Raw genomic sequence first — 21551 nt, 5'->3', positions numbered from 1 at the left:
TTGGTTTCATCCCAATCTGGGCAGGGGTATCCGAAGGCATAACCAGACAGACAAACCAACAAATAGACCAGTGATTTTTATATATAAGATTAAATAGAAAATAAGACAACATGATGAAGCCATGTGTGAAAAAGTAAGTACAACCTTACAGCTTCCATAGTGAGTCATTGGTATTGATATAGAAGTTGTAAGGGTGCTAGTCATCATTATTTCATTATCTGTAAGTATTACCACCTCTATATAAAAGCAGAACCTTTGTCAGTTTGGTCTGGACCATTCAGGCTTGTGTTGAAACCATGCCAAGGAGAAAAGACATCTGCAAAGATCTCGGAGAGACAATTGTAGCTGCTCATCTGTCTGGAAATGACTATAAGACCATTAAACAATTTGAAGTCCATATTTCTACATTGAGAACGATTATTTATAAATGGAGAACATTGATTATATCCCAGGATAGACATCCCAGCAAATTTACCCAAACATAATACTGTATGATAGTCTGAGAAATTGGAAGTTACCCAAGAGCTGTATTAAAGGATCTACAGGCCTCAGTTAACACAGTAAATTTAACAATAAAAGTTCATGATTTTGGTGGCAGAAAAAGCCTTAAGTTTTTTTTTTTTCCATGAAATGTTAGCCAGGAGAAAGTCTATTCTCTCCCCCCAAAAATATATATATATATATTAAACTAAACAAAATGAAAGACTTCTTGATAGATCATAAGTGGCCAACCTGTGGCTCTGCAGGTGTTGTGAAGCTATGAGTCCCAGCATACCATTTTAGCTATCGGCTGACTATCTGCTGGCAAAGCATGCTGGGGCTTGTAGTTTTACAACAACTGGAGTGTCACAGGTTGGCCAGACCTGGACTAGACCAAGGGTTTGGTCTTAACACACAATGCCATGTTGGATGAAACCCAAAAACAGAGCCACACCACAAGGACCTCTTACTAACCATTAAGCTTGGTGGTGGATGGGTGACAATTATGGTTGCCTGCAAGGGTGTGAGCACCTAGCAATCATTCAATCCACCATGTACTCTTTATATCAAACTATAGCATAAGAAAATGTGAGACTTATGTCCGACGACTGAAGCTTTGGCCGAAAATTGTTTTGTGCAACAGGACAATTGTTCTAGGCACACTTGCAGAATGGCTAATAAACAGAAGAATCAAGGGACAGCCACATCAAAGTGCAGACCTCAACCTCCGGAGATGCTGCAGCAGGACCTTAAGAGAGCTGTGTATAAATTATTGCCCTCTGACCGTAAAGAACTGAAGCAGTGTTCTAAGGAGTGGGACAACATTCCTCAAATACTATGTAAGACTGAACAACTCATACAGGAAAATGGAATTTCCAGTTACTGCTGCTAAAGGTGGTCCTACAGGTTCCTGAATCATGGGGTGTAATAATTTTTCACACATGGTTTCTTTCATATTAGTTTGCTAAATATGTTTTATAAATTATGACAGTGTAAAATCTATTATGTGTTTTTTGGTACATTAGATTTGTCAAATGGTTAGTACTTGGTGATAACTAATGAGAAAGAAATTTACTGATTACAATAATTATTTGACCTTGGGACCACAGTTAACTTTTAAAGTCTGTGGATGATTGCTTACTGAACCTCAGCAATTTGAGAATTAATGTGTTTCCATTTGAAAATTTACAGAAAAAAGTGTGACGATTAAATCCTAATAATTGTGTTTTTATGTTTGTGTCCAATATTTGGGTATAATATAAGGTTGTTGGGTTTATGGTCATTTTCCAAACATTTGATAACTGCTTAATCTTGAGCTAAAAAACTAAACAGGAAAGTGGATGTGTTGCCCATAGCAAACAATCTTATTCTAGCTATCTCTTTTTTAGACTGTACTAGATAAGTGATAGCTAGAATCTGATTTTCCTTTTTTTCCCACTATCCTTTTTATAATGTTTGATACATTTTCCTCTTGGAATCTAGAATGTTTTGCTTTTCTTGCATTTTTCTTTTTCAATTTTCTCAATAAAATTGATTTTCCCTCCATTATGCAGCAGAAAACAGTTCAGTTGCCAGTCCAGAGTATGGCACAGACAGTCTGGTGTCTTCGGCAGAGGTCACTTACAGTTATACGGGTAAATATGAATCTCTGTTCCTGTGTGATTTTAAGAGAGAAAAAAAAGTGTGTATATCATAATGGTTTCTGTTTACATGATATATACCAAAGTAAAAGTTGGTAGTGTCAGTTTTTAAAGTATGCAAGTGCATTTTACATTCTGTGGCAATTTTATTAGGTACACCTTTCTAGTACTGGTAGGATCACCTTTTGTGCCAAGAGCAGCCTGAATTCTTTGTGGTGTGGATGCAGCAAGGTGCTGGGAACATTCCCTGCAGATTCTGGTCCATGTTGACATGATAGCATCATGTAGTTGTTGCAGATTTGTCAGCTGCACATTCATGCTGCAAATCTCCTGTTCCACCACATGCCAAAGAATCCCTATTGGATTTAGAACTGGTGACTGTAGAGGTCATTGGAGTACACTGAACTCAGTCCTGTTTGTGGAACCAGCTTGAGTTGACGTGTGCTTTGTGACATGGTATACTCCTGCTGGAGGCAGCCATTGGAAGATGGGTAGATTGTGGCCATAAAGAGATGCCCATGGTCAGCAACAACACTCAGTAGGCTGTGGCATGATGATCAGTTGATATTAAGGGGTAATGTGTGCCAATAAAACATTCCCCACACCATTACACCACCACCAGCCTCCATCGTTGACACAAGGCAGAATGGATTCATGTTGTTTACATCAAATTCTCACCCTACCCTCTGCATGCAGCAACTTGAGATTCATCAGACCAGGTTACATTTTTTCAGTCTTCAGCTTTCCAGTTTTGGTGAGCCTGTGTCCAGTGTATCCTCAGTTTCCTGTTCTGAGCAGACGGGAGTGGAACCCGGTGTGGTCTCCTGCTGCTGTAGACCATACATTTATAGGTTTGACTTGCTGTGCGTTTTGAGATGCTCTTTTGCATACCACCGCTGTAAAGCATTGTTACTAGAGTTACTGTTGCCTTCCTGGCAGCTTTAACCATTGTCCTCTGACCTCTCTCGTTATGATTTCTCCCACAGAACTGGTGCTCTCTGGATTTTTTTTGTTTTGTGCAATATTCTCTTTAAATTCTAGAGACTGTACGTAAAAACACCAGGGGATCAGCAGTTTCTGACATACTCAAACCATACTTACCTGGTACCAACAATCATTCCACTGTCAGTCACTGAAATCACATTTTTCCGCCATTCTGGTGTTTGGTCTGAACAACAACTGAACCTCTTGACCATGTCTGTATGCTTTATACATTGAGTTTGTCATATAATTGGCTGATTAGATATTTATATTAACGTGCAGGTGTACCTAGTCAAAAGGCCATTGAGTGTATGTACTCTTACGTATCGAACTCTATCCAATTCACATTTTAATATTTCAGTTTAAATAAAATAACTGTGTAAATGTTTAATCATAGTCTAGACATTAAAATATCCCCATTATATTTATGTAGAAGGGACTGAGATTAAAAACTGCTATTTCTGTATGTTGCATATTATTTTCATTTGTGTACATTTTGTACTGTAATGTTTGTATTCTGTACTTTTAAAATATTATCCTCATTGCCCTGTAAAATCATATGCACTGTGTTTGTTGGGTCTGATCAGTTCAGTATTTTCACCAGATTCTTTATGCTTTCCTATATAAAACACAAGCTTGTCTTGTTCAGGCTTCTTATGGATCATCCAAATTCTCTCCACTGTTATAGATGCTAAGGGCAGACGATTACCATATGTCTTTTGTGTTCATCCTAATGCATAATTTCTCATTCTAAAGGTCATGAGCATTTCAAACACCGCTACCTGTGTGCTAACCAGCGGCCTATGAGTGGTATTGCAAAGGATTACCCCCCAAAAAAAATTATACCTAAGAATAAAATCTTTTTTATTGTAACAGTTTTGAGAGAACCAGAGACAGTCTGAATGTGTACTATAGTATTTGGTGGTGGGTGATACAATGTGGTGTGTTGGTGCGAAACATTGTTAGGTGAGTGCCTGAAGTATGCAAGGTGATTAGATGGAGTGGGAACATAATTATGTTGCCTGTCAGTGATTCTTTAAGCCAACATATCTATATTATTCATCTAGTCACAAAATGTCAATGTATGGAGCGTAATTGGCAACTAGTTTTAGCAGATCAACAGACTAAGTTGTCCTGAGCGTATTTGCAGTACATAAAGAGGGCAGCTTATTGGGATTACAACAGCCGTGTGGTGAGGTGTACATGTTAATATTGTACTGTGCACAACCATAAGCACCTTAACATGTTTCCCCAGACAGATTCTGCTTTTTTACACAGCACTGGATAAGAGGCAGCATATTTATTTCAGTATTTGGGGGGTTGAATGCATAGTAATTGCTTATCTATCCGCCATATGTACATTAACAATGCCTAGAACTGGTCAATTGTATGACTGCTATTAAATCCTATCAGTTTTCAAAGGGTTTGTGTGAATCGGGGAAATAAGAGAGAATGATGAGTGTTAGCCAGAACTGACTGTCCTCTGGTTCTCATTACAGACTGTCTAATCATGCGATCCTGTGCAGTAATATATGTGTGTCTCCTGAAACTGGCAGAAGTGTCCATCAGATGACAGAAAAGCCTCTCCTCAAGTTGTTTAGAAAAACAAAGGGGGGGAGATGTATGGGAGGAAAAGGGTGTACTTTGGATTCATTCAAACCGTAGAATTTCAACATACATTCAGTGTTTTATGCATTTAAGAACACATTTACACTAACTGGTGTAAAAGGCAATAAATCAGGTAATGGTGTTATACGGGGTTGATTTAGTGTTGAATTTATGAGTTAAACTGATCTTGTGTCAAGATCTGTCTGTGAGCGAAAAGAGGGGACTGTAGGTGAGAAAATAGGGATCATGCTTATCTCCCAATACTGAAAAACCTTGGTAGATTTGTCAGCATAGAAAAGGGATCAGTGATGCACACTTTTGCCACAACTCAGGACACTCAAAATGTCATCTTTAATTCATACGCTAATTTGTGTTAATTTGGATGATCTCCAGCCTAATGATTTTAACTGTTGTTAATGTCTGAAAGTAAGGATGGACAAATGATGTAATACTCTGTGAAGAATAGGATAGAGCAGGGAAAACAAGAGTACTGTAGGTATAGTATGATATAAAATAAATACATTAGGAGGAATGTACTGTAAGCTGATAGATTAAGCTGCAGTTTGATCAGCTCGCACCTCTATGAAAGCTTGGTGACTGGTACATTGGATATATTTTAATTACATTCGGGTACTGGGAGGGAGACCAATTGAAAGGCTGTCTAAGGGGCTGGTTCATTTAAACAAACCAGTTGGTCTTCTCAATCCTGGCCCTCTGGACCTGATGTCAGGACATGTTTTCTACATATCTATTCTGGCACTCGGGTGTATTAATGAGTGATTCATATTAAATGATCGAATATTAATTGTTTCACCTGTGATTATGTGAGGAGGCCTATGAAACATGTACAGTTAGCAGTTGAGAAGCACAGGGCTTTAACCCCTCTTCCTCTGGTTTAAACAGTAAAAGGAAGACCGGAGTGAATGTGAGTGTCACTAGTGTTGTCTCTATTTGTGCTATATTCCTACATTTCAGAAAGAGATGTCAACTGGTGACTTCTTTCCTCCACAGACAGATCTCTTGAGAATCTTGTGTCCCGTCCACGATTGGAGTCGCTGAGCTCTGTAGAGGAGGATGATTATGATACATTGACTGACATAGAGTCTGATAAGAATGTTATCAGGACAAAGGTGAGCTGAACAGGGCTGTGACATGAGGACTCATGAATGGCTGTGGAATAAGCTCAGAACTTAAGTGGAGCAAGTGAGACTTTAAGTTGTGTTCTGAAAGGCTGCTAAGGATGCACTTAGTGCTGTGGAAAAAAATTGGTATGGTAATATAAAATAAAGAATTACCGGTTAAGGCAACCTCATTTAAATGCCAACCCTATTTGAATTATGTATGTGCATTGCTGCAGAACAGCCATTTCGAAAGCTTTCTAGCAATATTCAAGTACAAGTAGAGGACAGAAGAAGGGAAATGCCAATATAAAGTCACTTAATTGGGTGTTGTGCTACCACATGTGGTCAGCACGGCCTGTATACTCCACAGCATTGAGCATGTCGGTGTCTAGAATGGGCTGATGACTCATCAATGATCACCATTAAGTTGCGATTAGAATTTACTTTGCCTTCTAAGGTAATGATTGCACCCAAACCATACCAAGAAAATGTGTCCTGATACAGTACAGAACCACAATAATCCCTTACTGATGGAAATGAAAATTCAGGGCAGTTAGAGTTCCCATGTTTGTGCTTTTCTGTCATGTTTCATCTGACCATATCACTTTCCTCCACTGCCTGGTAGTCCACTGCCAGGACTCTCTGCACCACTGAACTCGAAAACATGCCTTACCAATGTGATGAATGATTTATGCTCTGCAGCCGGAGTTTGATATCCTGCTTTGTGAAGCTCTCATTGGACTATTTTGATTAGTCTGTCTACTTGCACCACAGGTTGAAATTTGCAGACAATTGATCTGCAGTGCTCGTGTGTTTGCCGAATACTTTCAATTAATGCTCTGATATCACAATTCTTTAGTATACCTTTCCTTGCATTGTTGACTTTCACTGATTTTTCTGTCCTACTTTTGGAGACACCAGAGACATTCAGGTATAGAGAAGGACAGGGCAAACTGGCACTTTAAGAACTTCTGTTAACTAAGCCCTGGCTCCTCCCTCTCTATACTGCACTTTCTGTGTCCTCAGTTTAGCTTAAGTGCCCGGCGAACGGGCTGTGTTTGGGCTGTACTGCAGCCCTATTCTGTTTATTTACTTTTATTCTTATTTGTTTTGATTTAATTTTGAATCTGAAGCTTCTGCCACCTGCTCTGTGACAGCCTGCGACTCATGGAGCCGCAGCCGCGGCTGTCAGTTACTGCCTGTGAAGCTTCAGATTCAAAATTAAAGCAAAACAAATAAAAATAGGGTCACTGGGACATGTGAGCCCTGCTAGGCATTGGATTTGTGCAGGGGACTGTCCTGCTAGACACCTGCCAATCCGTTCTTTCTGTCAGAGAAGACTCGCTGTAATGCCTGATGTGCAAACTTTCATTCAGATGGTGCTTCATGTCCAGCCTCTGTATGTCCCTTGGGATTTAAACTTTGTGTTGAATGCTTTGCAGGATCCGCCTTTTGAACCATTGGCTACGGTTGATTTCAAATTTTTAACTTGGAAAACTGTTTTTCTTTTGCCCATCTATACGACGAGAAGAGTTTCAGAGTTTGCAGATTATCTTGCAAGTCTACTCTCCTTTTTCATGAGGATAGGGCAGTTCTTCGGCCAGTTCACCCTGTCCCCTCTATACTCCAATGTACCAGCTGTCCCCCAATGAACTAAGAGGATTTTTATACTTGCGTAAAACCCGTTGCTATTTTTTTCTTTTTTTTTGCCCTTTGAATTCCATGCTGATATCCCCTTAGACACTGTTACTCATTAATTATTTACAGTTGAGCTACCTTGATCACTGAAGCTCCTGCCAACCATGTCCCAGTAATCGCCCTTCTTTTGGTGTCACTGAGGCCTTCTCTTGCAACCACGATAGCTGTAATCGTAGACAACCAGGGCATTTATACATGACCCAGACCATGCTGGGATGTTATTCTCTTAATGCATGAGCCTCACCTGTGTGGATGTTTTTGCTTTCAATATGCTTGGTGTCTCTATTACACAATTTTTTTTATTTATTTTTGTACCTTGTATGTCAGTGTTATGGTATTTGTACCCAATGTACAATAACTGTGCTGCTCTCATACTCTAATGCCAGTAGTAGATACAGTGAGATCATCACATTCTCCCATTACCACAGTGTGTGTGGTTCCAGAAGGAGCATGGACCCTGATAATATTCGGATTTGGTTATGCTAATGACCACTATTTGGGTTGAAAGTTTGCTCATCTGCTGCCTTTGTCTTTGAGACCAGCATTCTATCTGACCACCAATATGACCTGTAACAACATGCAGAAATGATGTCTTGTGTAAGAAATACTATGAGACAGAAGAGAAGCATTTCCTGATGTCTATTAAACTCGGCGTCTAAGCTTACAATTGCCCATATTGTCTGTTTTTTTTTTTTTTTGTTTTTAGAAGTATCTATGTGTTGCCGATCTAGCAAGAAAAGACAAGCGTGTGATCCGAAAAAAGTACCAAATCTATTTCTGGTGAGAAAATGCTAATATCCAAGATCATGGCTCATGCGTAAATCCAATTTTGGTAGTCCTGAAGTAATGGGCTGCAACTGCAAGTTCCCAATGCTTTCATATACAGAGTGATTGAAGAGTGATGATTTCTAGATTAATGTGCTGCTTAAATCCATTGTTGAATCTCATAATAACCCTGAGGTAATGTCCCAATTATATAAACTAATCTACTAACTACACCCAACCCAGATTTCACCTTCAACAGTAATCTATATGTCCTAAGTGCTTGCACCTCCCCTGGGTCCTCTAACATTATACACAATGCTGCCTATTTGTACAAGATTGGAAGCAGATTATGGTTTAGCTTCCAGATCTACTTGTTGTGTGGACTATAAAGTCTGTATGTTAAGTTTACTAGGATATGGAAGCTTTTGTCAGAGCTGTCATATTTATTGATAAAGCATTATTTCAATATAGAATATTCCTTCCTTAAGCTGCTTACACCCCCAACACATCAGTTAATAAGGAATATATAAGTGCAGTTTGTTTTTTAATCATACATCAAAACGAACTACTTTTAATGGAAGATGGCCAGAGAAATATTTTAAAATCTAAAATCAGCTTACCATTCCACCACTACAGATGCCTCTTTAATAGTTAATTTAGTTAATAGGACAATATTATTCAAATTATTATGTGAGTTGGTACTGTATAATTGGCATATATGTAATATACAGTATGTGACTTGTTAATTTTGTTTTATAAGCCTCTCCATTTCACAGTTCTTTAATTGGATAGAGCTAGAATAACTTTTAGCCATTTAAATCATCAGAATGTTCACAACAGCGCAAAGTATTTAAGGAGCACAGTGTGCTGATCTTGTGGAAGACATTGACTTGTCAAATTGTGTCATTATATAAGTGGCTGCTTAGCTGCATGTGACAATAGCACATGTCATATTGTGGGAATGGAGTGGAGGTACACGTAAAATCACAGAATGATAACTAGATAATTGGAAGGAACAGGTCCTCCTATACCACAGAATACTGATGTGAGGTGACTTTCAAACTGATTCCAGAAGATTTGAAGGTGAAAAGAAGATTATATGAAATGAGTCCTACATCATTCTTCTAGTACAGATTAGAGAATTAAAGCAAACCACTGTTTGCTCGAGAGAACAGCTCCTTTTTATTGTACGGTTTTTATAGGCTCATTTGTTTTTCTGTAAATCAACAACTTTAAGTTTATAGTCCATGAAGCTTAATGTATATTTATGGAAGCATATGTGTTTGCTTGCTGGGAATTGTAGTCGAACAACTGGAAAGCATCAGGTTTTCCAAGACTTGACAATGAATAAATACCTCAGCCTTGAAGAGATAACGGGATGCGAAGTTAAACTCCTGATTTTTCTCTTTTTCATGTCTTTCCATTTTCTTACTGTGCACGTCCAAATGTTCTCCTACTTTATCTCATGTGCAGGAATATCTCCACAATAGCTGTGTTCTACGCCTTGCCTGTTGTACAGCTTGTTATAACATACCAGACGGTGAGAGGACATAAACATTCATATTTGTTGTACTTGCAAACACATATAAGTGTATGTGAACATGGGACATTAATTCTCTGCTTATCTGCAGGTGGTGAATGTAACCGGAAATCAGGACATTTGCTATTATAATTTCCTGTGTGCTCATCCCCTCGGCTCTCTCAGGTACTTTTGCTGTGGGACACAGTTCTGCGGGAATCACAGCACCTTGACCAATAGGCATCCGGAAGTTTGACATTTACTGGCTGACACCAGTGGTTGGCTGTTGAGGGACTGATTTATTGCAAATTCTGATAAATGGTGAAAGTGAAATAAATATAAAGCATTTAAAGCACAGATCAGACAAGATAGGACGAATAAAAGACACCGACCCAAATCTGATACATTACCGGCTGATATATTTCCCCTTTCTTTCTTATCCCTTCACCCTTTATTCTAACTTCTGGTATTATTTGCTATATTTTTGCAGTGCATTTAACAACATTCTCAGCAACCTGGGCTACATCATGTTGGGGTTGCTTTTCCTCATCATTGTACTACAGAGAGAACTTTGTTATAACCGCAGCCGCATGTACAGCAGGGGACAGCTGGAGGTAAGATGGCGTTGTAGGAGGAAAACTGTTACAGGTGACATTTTAATACAGTAAATGGACTTGTATTTGTAGTGGGAGATTGCATTATAATTAGACTTGATATCAGTGGGAGGGGCAGTTATTAAAGTACAAATGCATATTGTAAATAGAGATATTGAATAATAAAAACTCAAGTAATGCAACTAACAAAGCATGTACTATAGGTTTGTTGCAAATTCGGGGAACTTTGCAGACCAGATCATGCTTAATTATATTATATACATTAATTCTTTGATTACCCCTCTCTGTTGGATACGTTTGTACCTGCCATTTTAAAAAAAGCAGTTCAGAAATAAATGTTATGTCCCAGATATGAAGCCAAAAGTTTCACATCAAACCGTGGTCCGTCTTATGTTGCACGCTGTTTGAATGTAAAGTTGGCTGACATATAAATATTTTGCCTCCTGAAATTGACTTTGCAGCGCTTTCTTATGCCCAGTGCGCCCTCATCATGTCCTTTCACATTTCTGCACAGGAATGTGGGATCCCCAAGCACTTTGGTGTGTTCTACGCTATGGGCACCGCTCTTATGATGGAGGGACTCCTCAGCGCATGTTACCATGTGTGCCCAAACTACACCAACTTCCAATTCGGTTAGTGTTCACCCATTTACCTGCATTATATTTTCTTTACAACTCCTTCAGCCATTTACTATTCCTTGTCTATTTCCTTGTAATCCTCCATTGTTCCTTTCTTCCTCTTGATCTCTTTCTCCTGTAGACACTTCCTTCATGTATATGATTGCTGGCTTGTGCATGTTGAAGTTGTATCAGAAAAGACACCCAGATATTAACGCCAGTGCTTACAGTGCCTATGCCTGCCTAGCCGCTGTCATCTTTTTCTCCGTCCTCGGTGTGGTGAGTATATAGCTTCATGCATGTTAGAATGGTGTCCTATCTGGATTCTGAGATATTTTTATTTTTTAATATTACTTATTTGGATTTGCAGTTCTTACATGTCCACCTGAGCCTTGTCTTATTCATCCACTAACTTCTCCTGAATCCCTTTTCTTAGTTTTTGATGTATTTTTGAAGTAGTCTACTTTGTCTTTAGATTTGATGTGGTGATCTTCTTTTGCCTTGCTTGTTTCTCTCTCCTGATTACTCTTCACATAGTCACACACTTATGTGTACCATGATTCTTTATTTCCGCATTTATTTGTGCACATTTTCCTCTCGCATCAATTTAAACAAAGTTATTATTTAAAAACATCCAGCTGTTGCTCCTCTCTGCACAACTTTTACACATGCGTTATGTACACTTGCCTTTTTAAGTCTCAGTATGTATGTATTTCTTACAAGTCTGCACCTCTCTAACCGTTCTTCTCTCCCCCCAGGTGTTTGGGAAAGGAAACACAGTATTTTGGATTGTGTTCTCTGTGATTCATATACTGTTTACTCTGCTCCTGAGCACTCAGCTCTATTATATGGGTCGCTGGAGACTAGGTAATCGACATGTTAGCTGATGAGACCAACTTTGTATGATCGTGGAATTTTTTCCTTTTATACTCCCTGTTTAATCTCTCCTTACCAACAGACACCGGGATCATACACCGGATACTTCAGGTTCTGTACACAGACTGTGTGAGGCAGTGCAGCCCCCCAATGTATGTGGTGAGTTACTTCCTATATGTGTTTAGGGGATTCTGTATTGGCCCCTTATCACATCATATAGTGTGTACATAAATGTATGTCCTCATTTCTCGGAAAAGTCTGTGAAATATAGGTAAGTTCCCAGAAAATCCTATTTACAAACATGCTGGTCTTGAACAAGCCTGTTATGTTTACTCTTTGTATATAACCTTATTTGCTGGTATTTTCCTGTTCCTATTTCTTTTCTAAAATATTGTATTCTACAGCACTCTGCCTTAGAAGTGACAGAAGATAAACGATGACTCCCTACACTTAATTAAAATTATTTATTTGCTTTTATTTGAGAGAAATGTCTATTTATGTTAATATATTAATATAGCCCTCTGAAATTGGGGCACAGGGCACGTGCTATTTTTGACTCCTTCCTTTTTCCCCTGTTCCTTCTCTCCCTCCAATCCACCTTTGTCTTGTGTTGTCCACACCACTCTTAGTCAGAATCTAACTTCCTCTAATTGTCCAACCTTTCCAGGACCGAATGGTACTACTTGTGATGGGAAACATCATAAACTGGTCTTTGTAAGTAAAGAGAATGATTATTACTTTGTTGAACTCAGGGAGGTTTATACTCCGCAGTGTGTCATTTATATAGGTAAAGAATTATAAATATCCTGCACACCAGTGTGTGCTTGTCAATGAATTTCTATGTAGTAGAGCACAAGTTTCCTTTTTTATGAAGCTCATTGCGGCTGTAGAAAAGACTTCTTCTTTATTTTCTGTAAATTAGGGTAATTTCATAGCTGGGTTTTTTTTTCAAATTTTTTTTTTTTTAGATAAAATAACGTCCCAAACTAAAATGCATACACGCTAAAACTTAACAAGAACATGTTACATAGCATAAAACACACTATCATACATTGGACATTTCAAGCTCTCTTATGAACACAGTGCACTCATCTCGTTATCCTTGGAATAAAGTCACATAATTAACATACCAACTAGTGGTGATACAATTGCAGTTATACAATATACTTAGTGCAATGTACTCACAGAGGGATACAAATATGCCAGCACTCCGGTAATAAATTATCCAACATTATAAGACAGTGACTAGAATTACCCTTGTACTTAAATACCTTCTGTTATATAATATCAAAGTACAATTATGTTGTAAACTACAAACCTGCTTCTAGGCTTGGGACTGAACTCCCCACAAGTGCTAAACCATAGACCTATCTCTCTCCTCCGTTACTACAGCATACGAGAGGGCCCATGGATCCCCCCACCCCCCATTTAACCTGCAATTTTGCAAGGTTGTCTGAATTATAATTCCTGCTAAAATTAATATATGCCCAATATATGTTTTCTTGTAACCATTGTCTGAAGAAACTTCTTTATTGAGTCTGGTGCCCCAAATCATGTTTGAGCTGTAAGTATAGAACATTGCTCTAGGGACTCCAAATTCCTTGCAAATCTGTTTGAAGGATTTTAATTTGAGTATAATTGTCCTAGCTTTCTTGCTCCATACTTAAACCACTTATTATTCCCTTGCAAATATGTCTGATCCTTTATTTTGGCATTTTCCCACAACATTGTAGCGGGATCAGCTCCACTACCTCTCTCAACTCTGTCCAAACCTCTATTGGCTGCGTGACAAGAGGTGCATCTTGTCTGTTCAGTAAGGAGGATCTGCAGCTCTTGTCAGGGTTCTATCACCATCTGTTTCAAATGCCCCAGCTGGATGCATAATAGTAAAGCTGAGAGAGTGCAGACCAGGGAGGAATCGTATTTGTCCGTTGTCCAGAAAATATGACTGGGTGTGTATATTGGGGCGTGCTGTAATACATATGGGAACATAGGCTGAAACACCATTTATTATTAGATTTATTCTGCTAGTCATTAAAAGGGGTATTTTTTCCATGCATGGATTTTATCATTTAACATTGAAATAAAGGCTGAATATTTAGTGTGTACTTATTGTTAGCTATCCATATACCTAGATATTTACATTTAGACATCCATGAACTAGCCTGCGGGCCCCCCTTATAATTGGAAAAACACTAGATTTGTCCCACTTAATTCGTAGACCTAAGAAGTGTTTAAACCCATCCACCACCGAAACTGCTCATTGACTCATTTTATATCTGACAGAAAAAGCAGCACATCCACTGCATAAAGGGCAGATCTCCTCAAAGGGAGATGAGAAGCACTTTGTAGCAATACAAATTGTAGTTTAGTGAGTCTTTTAAAATACATAGTGATGTTACAGTTCTGCTGCTACTCTAGTCCAGGATCACCTGTCCCTATGTGACACCATTGTAGTCTGAGCACTGGAGAGAAGGATAGAAACCTAGAAAATGAAGCATACATGCTTTCTTTCATGCTTCTGTTTGAAAACGTTTCACTTGCTGGGTTCCTATTTGCAACTTGCCTACATATGGACTCACGGAAGTTAGCTGATCTGGAATACTCTGTGCTGCTGGTAATCTAATGCTCTGATTGGCTACAAGTTGCTCTGTCCTCACTCACTGTGTGTCCTGCAGGTCTCTGTGTTCCCTGTGTTGTAGATTGATGGCAATAGGTGCTCCGACCCTAGTCAAGCACACCTAAAATTGTTTGATCTATGCACAAGTTCTCAGAGAGCAAACAAACAGTTTTACTTGGCTACATAAATTTATGGCACTTTGTGAACATCATCGCACAGACTATTTGCATGTGCCCATGCAGGCATTATTATCTCTACAGCAAAGAAGCAAGAGGCGTACTGATGTTATATGGTAGTAATTGCAATGACTGAGCTCGAATTTCAACTTCATTACTATGCATTTTTTAAAATGGGTTGAATCTTGGCTGCACACAGATTTTCTAGGCAAGCAGTCCCCAAGCAGTAGCAGCTTTATAGGACACCAAGGTAAATCACCTGACCCATGCTGGAACGGGAGGGGAACTGCAATAACAGTTTGGCTGCAAACTCCATTTTTAACAAAAATAGGGATATATTTAATAGAGAACATTATATATAATAGCGTTAAAATTTCTTGGATGAGAACAGAGGGTCAGTTTTGACAATGAGGAGTTAAAGACTGCTGCCATCGGAGGAGGCTGTCCTTCTGTTGTATCCTGACTCCTCTACACTGTAATGAGCCTGTCATGGCTGATGCATGTGATTACTATACAGGAGCGCTTGCTTAGTAAGCCCACAGTTGTGGTTACTATAAAGGATTCTGTCCACAATGGCTGCAATAGCTGCTGCTCATAGAATGCAAGGAGTGGCCACAGGTGAAACAGAGCTCTGTTGGATCATGCATTTCAGCATAGTAAACGTGACATGCTCCCTGTGACTAAAGAGGAGACCGGTTGTTCCAGAGGACAGGAGTGTGGAAGTGAAACACAGGCACCCACCAAATGGTCGTAAATGACTTTTGAGTGGAGAGCAATTTAACTTACAGAAATCGACCAAAAAATGACTTTTCGTGTGGTCTGGAGTTATCCTCTGTAACTGTGTGAGCATATATATGGGGAATGTTTCTTAAGACTTGTTCTTCGTTTTTATTTACACCTAAAATTATGCTTTGTTTGTTCCAAAAGTTCCTAATCATTTTGCCCGTGCTTGAAAGTTAAACCATTTATTCATGTGCTTCCTTTGTCTGCAGGGCAGCATATGGACTGATTGTGCGACCTAATGATTTTGCCTCCTATCTTCTCGCCATTGGAATCTGCAACTTACTGCTCTACTTTGCCTTCTACATCATCATGAAGGTGAGATGTTAGGAATGATGATGATGTTTGTGTATAAGATGGTCATTATACAGAGATCCTGAATGACAATGTTTGTATCACTCTCCTTTCCTCTGCCCATCATAGCTGCGCAGTGGAGAGCGGATTCTTCCCGTCCCGCTTCTGTTCATCGCCTGCACATCAGTGGTTTGGGGATTTGCTCTGTTCTTCTTCTTCCATGGCCTTAGTACCTGGCAGGTGAGCATAGTCGTTGTAACTCCTTCCTGTCTGTGTTTGAGATCATGTGTCATGTCATGCAGGAATATAATGAAGGGGTACCAAGCTCCACAGCCGTATTGTCTGTCGGTTTTAAGGAAATGGGTCATATATAATATTATGTATTTCATGGTATAGAGTTCTGAGATTGCTGGCCTAGGTATTTTTTTTAGACTTTCTAATGGGCCATTGCTACTGTGCAGTATAAAGGGAAAATATGAGCTAATCTGTAATATTGTGTATTATGGTTATCCTTATGATCTGCTTTGTATATGGGCTATGTGGTATTGTACATATTCTCACCATATATATTCTGTGTTCAGAAAACTCCAGCTGAATCTCGAGAGCACAACAGAAACTGTATATTGTTTGGATTCTTCGATGACCATGATATTTGGCATTTTCTATCCTCCATCGCAATGTTCGGTTCTTTTCTTGTGAGTCTAACTCTCTCTTTACATGGTTACATTATTATTACTATGTCAGAATTCTGGGAGTATGCACTATTTTTACATTTTCCCGTCGGCAATGATTTGTTTACGCAGAATCTCATTTCAGAGGTATCCTCCCTTCTTGATAGGCTGCAGGAACTCTGGACTACAGTGTGGCCAATGCTGTCTTGCTTCAGTTTATGCAGCTAGTGCACTAGTCACATTTTTTGGGCTGAAAGCATTCCATGTGTTTTGTAGCTACAAGTACAACGCTGTTACTACTGATTCTTGTGTGTGTTTTGGCACTTCAATACTAGGCGGGCGATACTAAATGCCTTAACTTAGGTATGCCATAGCAGCACCACATTTGGACATGAATTATCCTTCCCATGACTATATCACTGACTGATGGGACCTGTAGGAAATATAAGACTACCAAAAACTGTGGAATGTAGGTTGGAGGATTTGTTGAACTAGTTGTTTGACTGCTAGTATGGGGCTATTGGTAGACAGTAGCAGTCTGACTGACTAAACAGCTGTGGGATTAGAAAATGTGTAGGCTACAGTGCCTTTAGAAAGCATCATACCCTTTCAAAATCATTACCTTTTGTCACATCACATTATCATGGAAAGTGAAATAAATTAAATCAACTTTTTGCAGCTGTATATACACATTACAACCATCAATATGAAAATGAAAATAACATTCTTAACAATTAATATAATTTCATTAATTAAATACCTGGTTTGGATAAGTGATCATGCCCTTAGAGTAACCATTATAAACTTGCTCAGCTACAACCAGATCACACAACAGGCTAATTGGCCACAACCAATTTTAGTGGTTTTGATTTCTTCAGAATAAAGCCGACTGTTCCTTGAGGATTTCACTACTAGTAGTGCATGGTAAGGCAAATAATTCACCATTGTTGGAAAGATGCTTTCAAAAGGGCTGCAGGATAAAGTTGTGGAAAGGCACAAGTTTGAATTCTTCTTCTAAGACTTTTACCCCCTCCACCCCAAACCCCCATCCGCCCCCTACCCCCATCTGAGTACCATTTAATGCATTATTGAGAAGTAAAAAGTGTATGGCACCACCGACACTGTGCCTAGTTCGGGCCGTTGCTCAAAACAGGATGCAGTAGCCAGGAGGATATTGATCAGGCAAGCTACCAAGAGGCCAATGATAAATTTGAAGGACTTCTAAATCTCTATGGCCGAGATTGGTCGGTCTGTGCATGTGCCAACTATCTCACAAGCTTTACACAAAGCTTCCCTGTATGGCAGGGTGGCAAGAAAGAAGCTTGTTCTGTAAAAGTGCCACATTCAGGCTTGTTTGCACTTTGCAAAGGAACACTTGGAAGATTCTGATGCCGTGTGACAAAAGGTTGTATGGTCAGATAATACCAAGATAGAGTTTAGAGTTCATTCCAAATAACTTTAAGTTTGGTGCAAACTGCGCAAAATTACTTGCGGTATATAAATGCAGAGGGTCGGGGGGGCCCGGTTCCCTCCACCCTTCACCGGGGCTGACAGCTCGCTAATTCCGTCTCTGTTAATAGCTGCTGACTGGCCAATTTAGAGCCCTGACCTAAACTAGAAAGTCTGTGAATGGACTTGAAGAGAGCAGTTGACTGAACTTGAACACTCTGCAAGGAAGAATGGGGAATATTTGCCCAATCTAGGTGCACACAGCTGGTTGAGACTTATCCAAACACACTGATGGCTGTAATTGCAAAAGATTGCTCTACACAGTATTAAATCAGGGTTCTGATCACTTTTCCAACCCTGCCATTCTGTTTTTTTCATTTCTTTAGTTTCTAATTTTCAGAACTTTTGCCTTTTTTCTGTTAGTTGAATGTTATAAGGTGAAATGACATTAAGGTAATTATTTTTACAGGGCATGATGATTTTCTATAGATAATGTAAGGAAGACTAAAATTAGCTAACTAGTAAGTTGCAGTATTGGAAACGGTCTACAAACTGGGGAATTTGTTTATTTGTAGGGGTTTGAGCCTTTAAAGAAACTGTGAAATAGGGATTATACCTGTTTAATACATCTAGTATGTTGGGTGTGCTATTTCCAAAAACACTGATCTATATTTTACACTGAAGAATGACTGTTTATATTTTATAATATTATACAATACTTTTGACAGAGATTTTCTCTCTCACAGGTTCTGCTGTGTCTGGATGATGATCTGGATGATGTTCAGAGAGACAAGATTTATGCATTTTGAAATTTGCTCTGATGGACAATAAAAACAGTCCAGGATACTAGCTCTGAACAGTCCCAGATCGGGTACAGAGAGAGAACTACGCAACAATTGTGACAAACCTAAAAGGAGACCCAGTATCCGTCCAGTCATTCATCCTGTACTTACAGAGCGCTTCCTATTGAAGACACGAGTAGACTTGTAACTGTGGAAAGGTTTCAGAAGGATAGATGTGCCACCACTGTCTGCTACATAAGGGCCTTTTTTGTGTGCTCTGTATTCTCCAGTTTGACCACAGGGTGCCAGTGTTGTGCTTCTGGTTGCCAAAGTGAGCTTATTGTGGGCCCAGCATCTCCGCCATTATATGGCTTTTTGCTTCGTAAGCTACGTCATTTTAACTATAATAAGTTGGCCAAATATTAGAACAGAACAAAGGGGACATCTTTAATAGGTAATCGTGACAGGAATAGTCTCTCTGAACACTGTCACTGACCTGTTTTTCATCACTAGAGCGGAAGACTCCACAGTAGATGTTCATGAACACACATTTCAGGAGAATATTAATAGGATTTTTTCATTGCCAATTTTTATGTGAGAGGTTTGTGTTTATTCTTGTGATATTGTTTTAATTTTCTGAAGATTATTTTTATATACAGACTTACATGGCTTTGGAATAATAACACTTTTGAGAAGATATTTTCTTCTTAAAGGAAAACTGCACTTTCATGGACTTTCTTTAATGTTATTATTTTCTAGATACTTTTGAGATGAGTGTATCTAGCCCTTACCATTCTTGCAGCTTATTCTATCTTTTAGTGTGCCAGCCGTACTGCATCCTCTACTTACAGCACCGTGTGGTCTTTCCAGTTTCTTCTGATTTAATCGTAATAGTGCAAATGCCATTTAGGTCTATTCTGCACATTTAATCCCCTAAACCAGTGGATCCCAAACTTTTTCAGTTCAAGGCACCCTTAGGGTTTCCAAAATTTTTTCAAGGCACCCCTAAGCCAAAATATCTACCAAGTAGTCCCCCACTTTGCTTTCCACTGGCCCTGGCCGAGGAACCCCAGGGAGCCTAGGCGCACAGTTTGGGAACCACTGCCATAAACTGAAGTCCAAGAAAGTGAAATTAGCCTTTAATATGTAAAAAGAAACTCATGTAAATGTGTGGCAGTGTATTCCATCAGAAATGTGGGCGATATTACCATTGTATAGATAGTCTTAGATTAGCTTGCTGTTCTGGGAAATTTTAAATATAATTGAAGGCCCACTGACACTAAAATGTAAGATGCCATCCAATGCTACAAAGCTCACAGTAATATTTTTAGTCTCAGAAATATGTCAGATGGTATAGATTTTTCTTTCTTTAGTGTGTGTGTGAAGTTGTATATTTCTCTATGCACTCCAGGCCTCCTGTTGTGTTCTTCAGTATCACTCACAGAGACAAGATTCCAGATGCAAAATTTGTAGCTTTAATTCTAATCTTACATTTTTTATGTATGTAACAGTTACAGTAATCTGTTATTAACATTATGTATTGTAGGTTTGTTGGTCATTTATTTTAAATGCATTTTCAGGTATTTATTTCAGCCCAGGGGATCTACAGCAAAAAAAAGTGTTATGATGGCCTTGGTGTTATTTATTATGAAGATTGTGTCCTGAGTAGGACTAACATTGCTTTATTAGAGTTATAGTCTGTGCACTTTGTTATAAGTGACTGGAGGGAACTATCGCATCAGACCAAAGTTTCCCTATTAAATCATCTATAGTTATTATTGACTGTTCATAGAGTTCTCGTAAATTCTAAAACATTAACACTCTTACAGCAGCAGTTTTCATTTACTCACCCTCTGTGTTTAATTCCAGCTATCCAGGTTTTCTGGCCAATATAGACTTATCTGAATGTTTTATGGTAACTATAGTAGGAAGGTATAACAGCTGAAACGCATACTCCTTATCATATTGCTGTGTGGTTGGTATTATAAGCCAAGTGAATTACTAAGAGTTTTTAAAAGTTGTATTTATTTAAGCAAGTGCTTTAATTTATCTCACTTGTTACTGAAATTTTTAATCCAACCATGTAAATTCCCCCATTTATCTCACACCAGTATTTAAATTTCCCTGATGATTGTTGATATTGATACATATAGTAGATTTAATAGGTGTTCCCCTTTTCCACATGCTGGGCTTATATATACTGAGAGAGAATGAATGCATTCACGTTTTTGTGTAGACGCAGGCCTACTTGCAGCATAAAAACAGTTATGTTAATTGAACAAGGAAATCTTTTGCCAAGATATTGCCTTTGATGCAGACCTTCGGTGCATGCTTTGTACCCACAAAGTACCACATCTCTTATAAGCACATGTTCCCATATGCATCCGCCCTTCTGTGGCACTGCTAGTGTTCCACAGTGATTTTTTTTCATGTAAACCGTTCATTTTCTTGTTGTTTTGTTTTATACTGCTAAAATAAGAAAGCAAACAAAATATATATATATAAAAAAAAGTGGTTAAAACGATTGTCTCTGGAGACTTTTTTGTGTTGTTTTTACCTTCATAATATTATTATTTTCTTTGATTTGTAAGCAGCCACAGCGTCGGACAGTGGAGAAGACAAGCCATACATAAAAGAGGGACATACAAGGTTGACAAACTAAATGCAAACACAAAAATAAAGCGAGAGAGCCCGGACCATGAGTTTACAATTTAATGGGAAAAGAGCACGTTTTCAGAGACCTTTTAAAAAATTATAGGCTGTTAAACAGTAAATCAAGTGTGGAAGGGAATTCCTTAAGTGGGTAGCAGCACGTAAAATGTTTTGTAGGTGAGAGGTGATTATCAGATACGGGGTGCAG

The 21551-nt window shown here is 38.8% G+C and overlaps 1 protein-coding gene across 2 annotated transcripts in view; it reads left to right on the top strand.

Annotated features, from left to right (window-relative positions):
* Positions 1–21212, top strand: part of SIDT2 (SID1 transmembrane family member 2) — a 63476-nt gene extending 42264 nt beyond the window's left edge. For both annotated transcript variants that reach the window (XM_075190108.1, XM_075190107.1), the window contains 15 exons: positions 2034–2114; positions 5721–5839; positions 8235–8308; positions 9767–9833; positions 9925–9998; positions 10303–10426; positions 10941–11058; positions 11186–11322; positions 11802–11910; positions 12002–12078; positions 12587–12633; positions 15708–15813; positions 15919–16029; positions 16371–16484; positions 18656–21212. In XM_075190108.1, the coding sequence (XP_075046209.1) occupies positions 2034–2114; positions 5721–5839; positions 8235–8308; positions 9767–9833; positions 9925–9998; positions 10303–10426; positions 10941–11058; positions 11186–11322; positions 11802–11910; positions 12002–12078; positions 12587–12633; positions 15708–15813; positions 15919–16029; positions 16371–16484; positions 18656–18718 (1421 nt within the window). In that variant the 3' untranslated portion in view covers positions 18719–21212. The remainder of the gene's footprint in view (positions 1–2033; positions 2115–5720; positions 5840–8234; positions 8309–9766; positions 9834–9924; positions 9999–10302; positions 10427–10940; positions 11059–11185; positions 11323–11801; positions 11911–12001; positions 12079–12586; positions 12634–15707; positions 15814–15918; positions 16030–16370; positions 16485–18655) is intronic.
* The last annotated feature ends 339 nt before the right edge of the window (positions 21213–21551 follow it).

This window comes from Mixophyes fleayi, chromosome 11 (assembly GCF_038048845.1).
Source record: "Mixophyes fleayi isolate aMixFle1 chromosome 11, aMixFle1.hap1, whole genome shotgun sequence".
Taxonomy (NCBI): Eukaryota; Metazoa; Chordata; class Amphibia; order Anura; family Limnodynastidae; genus Mixophyes; species Mixophyes fleayi.
This window is presented reverse-complemented; position numbering and strand designations above follow the sequence as displayed.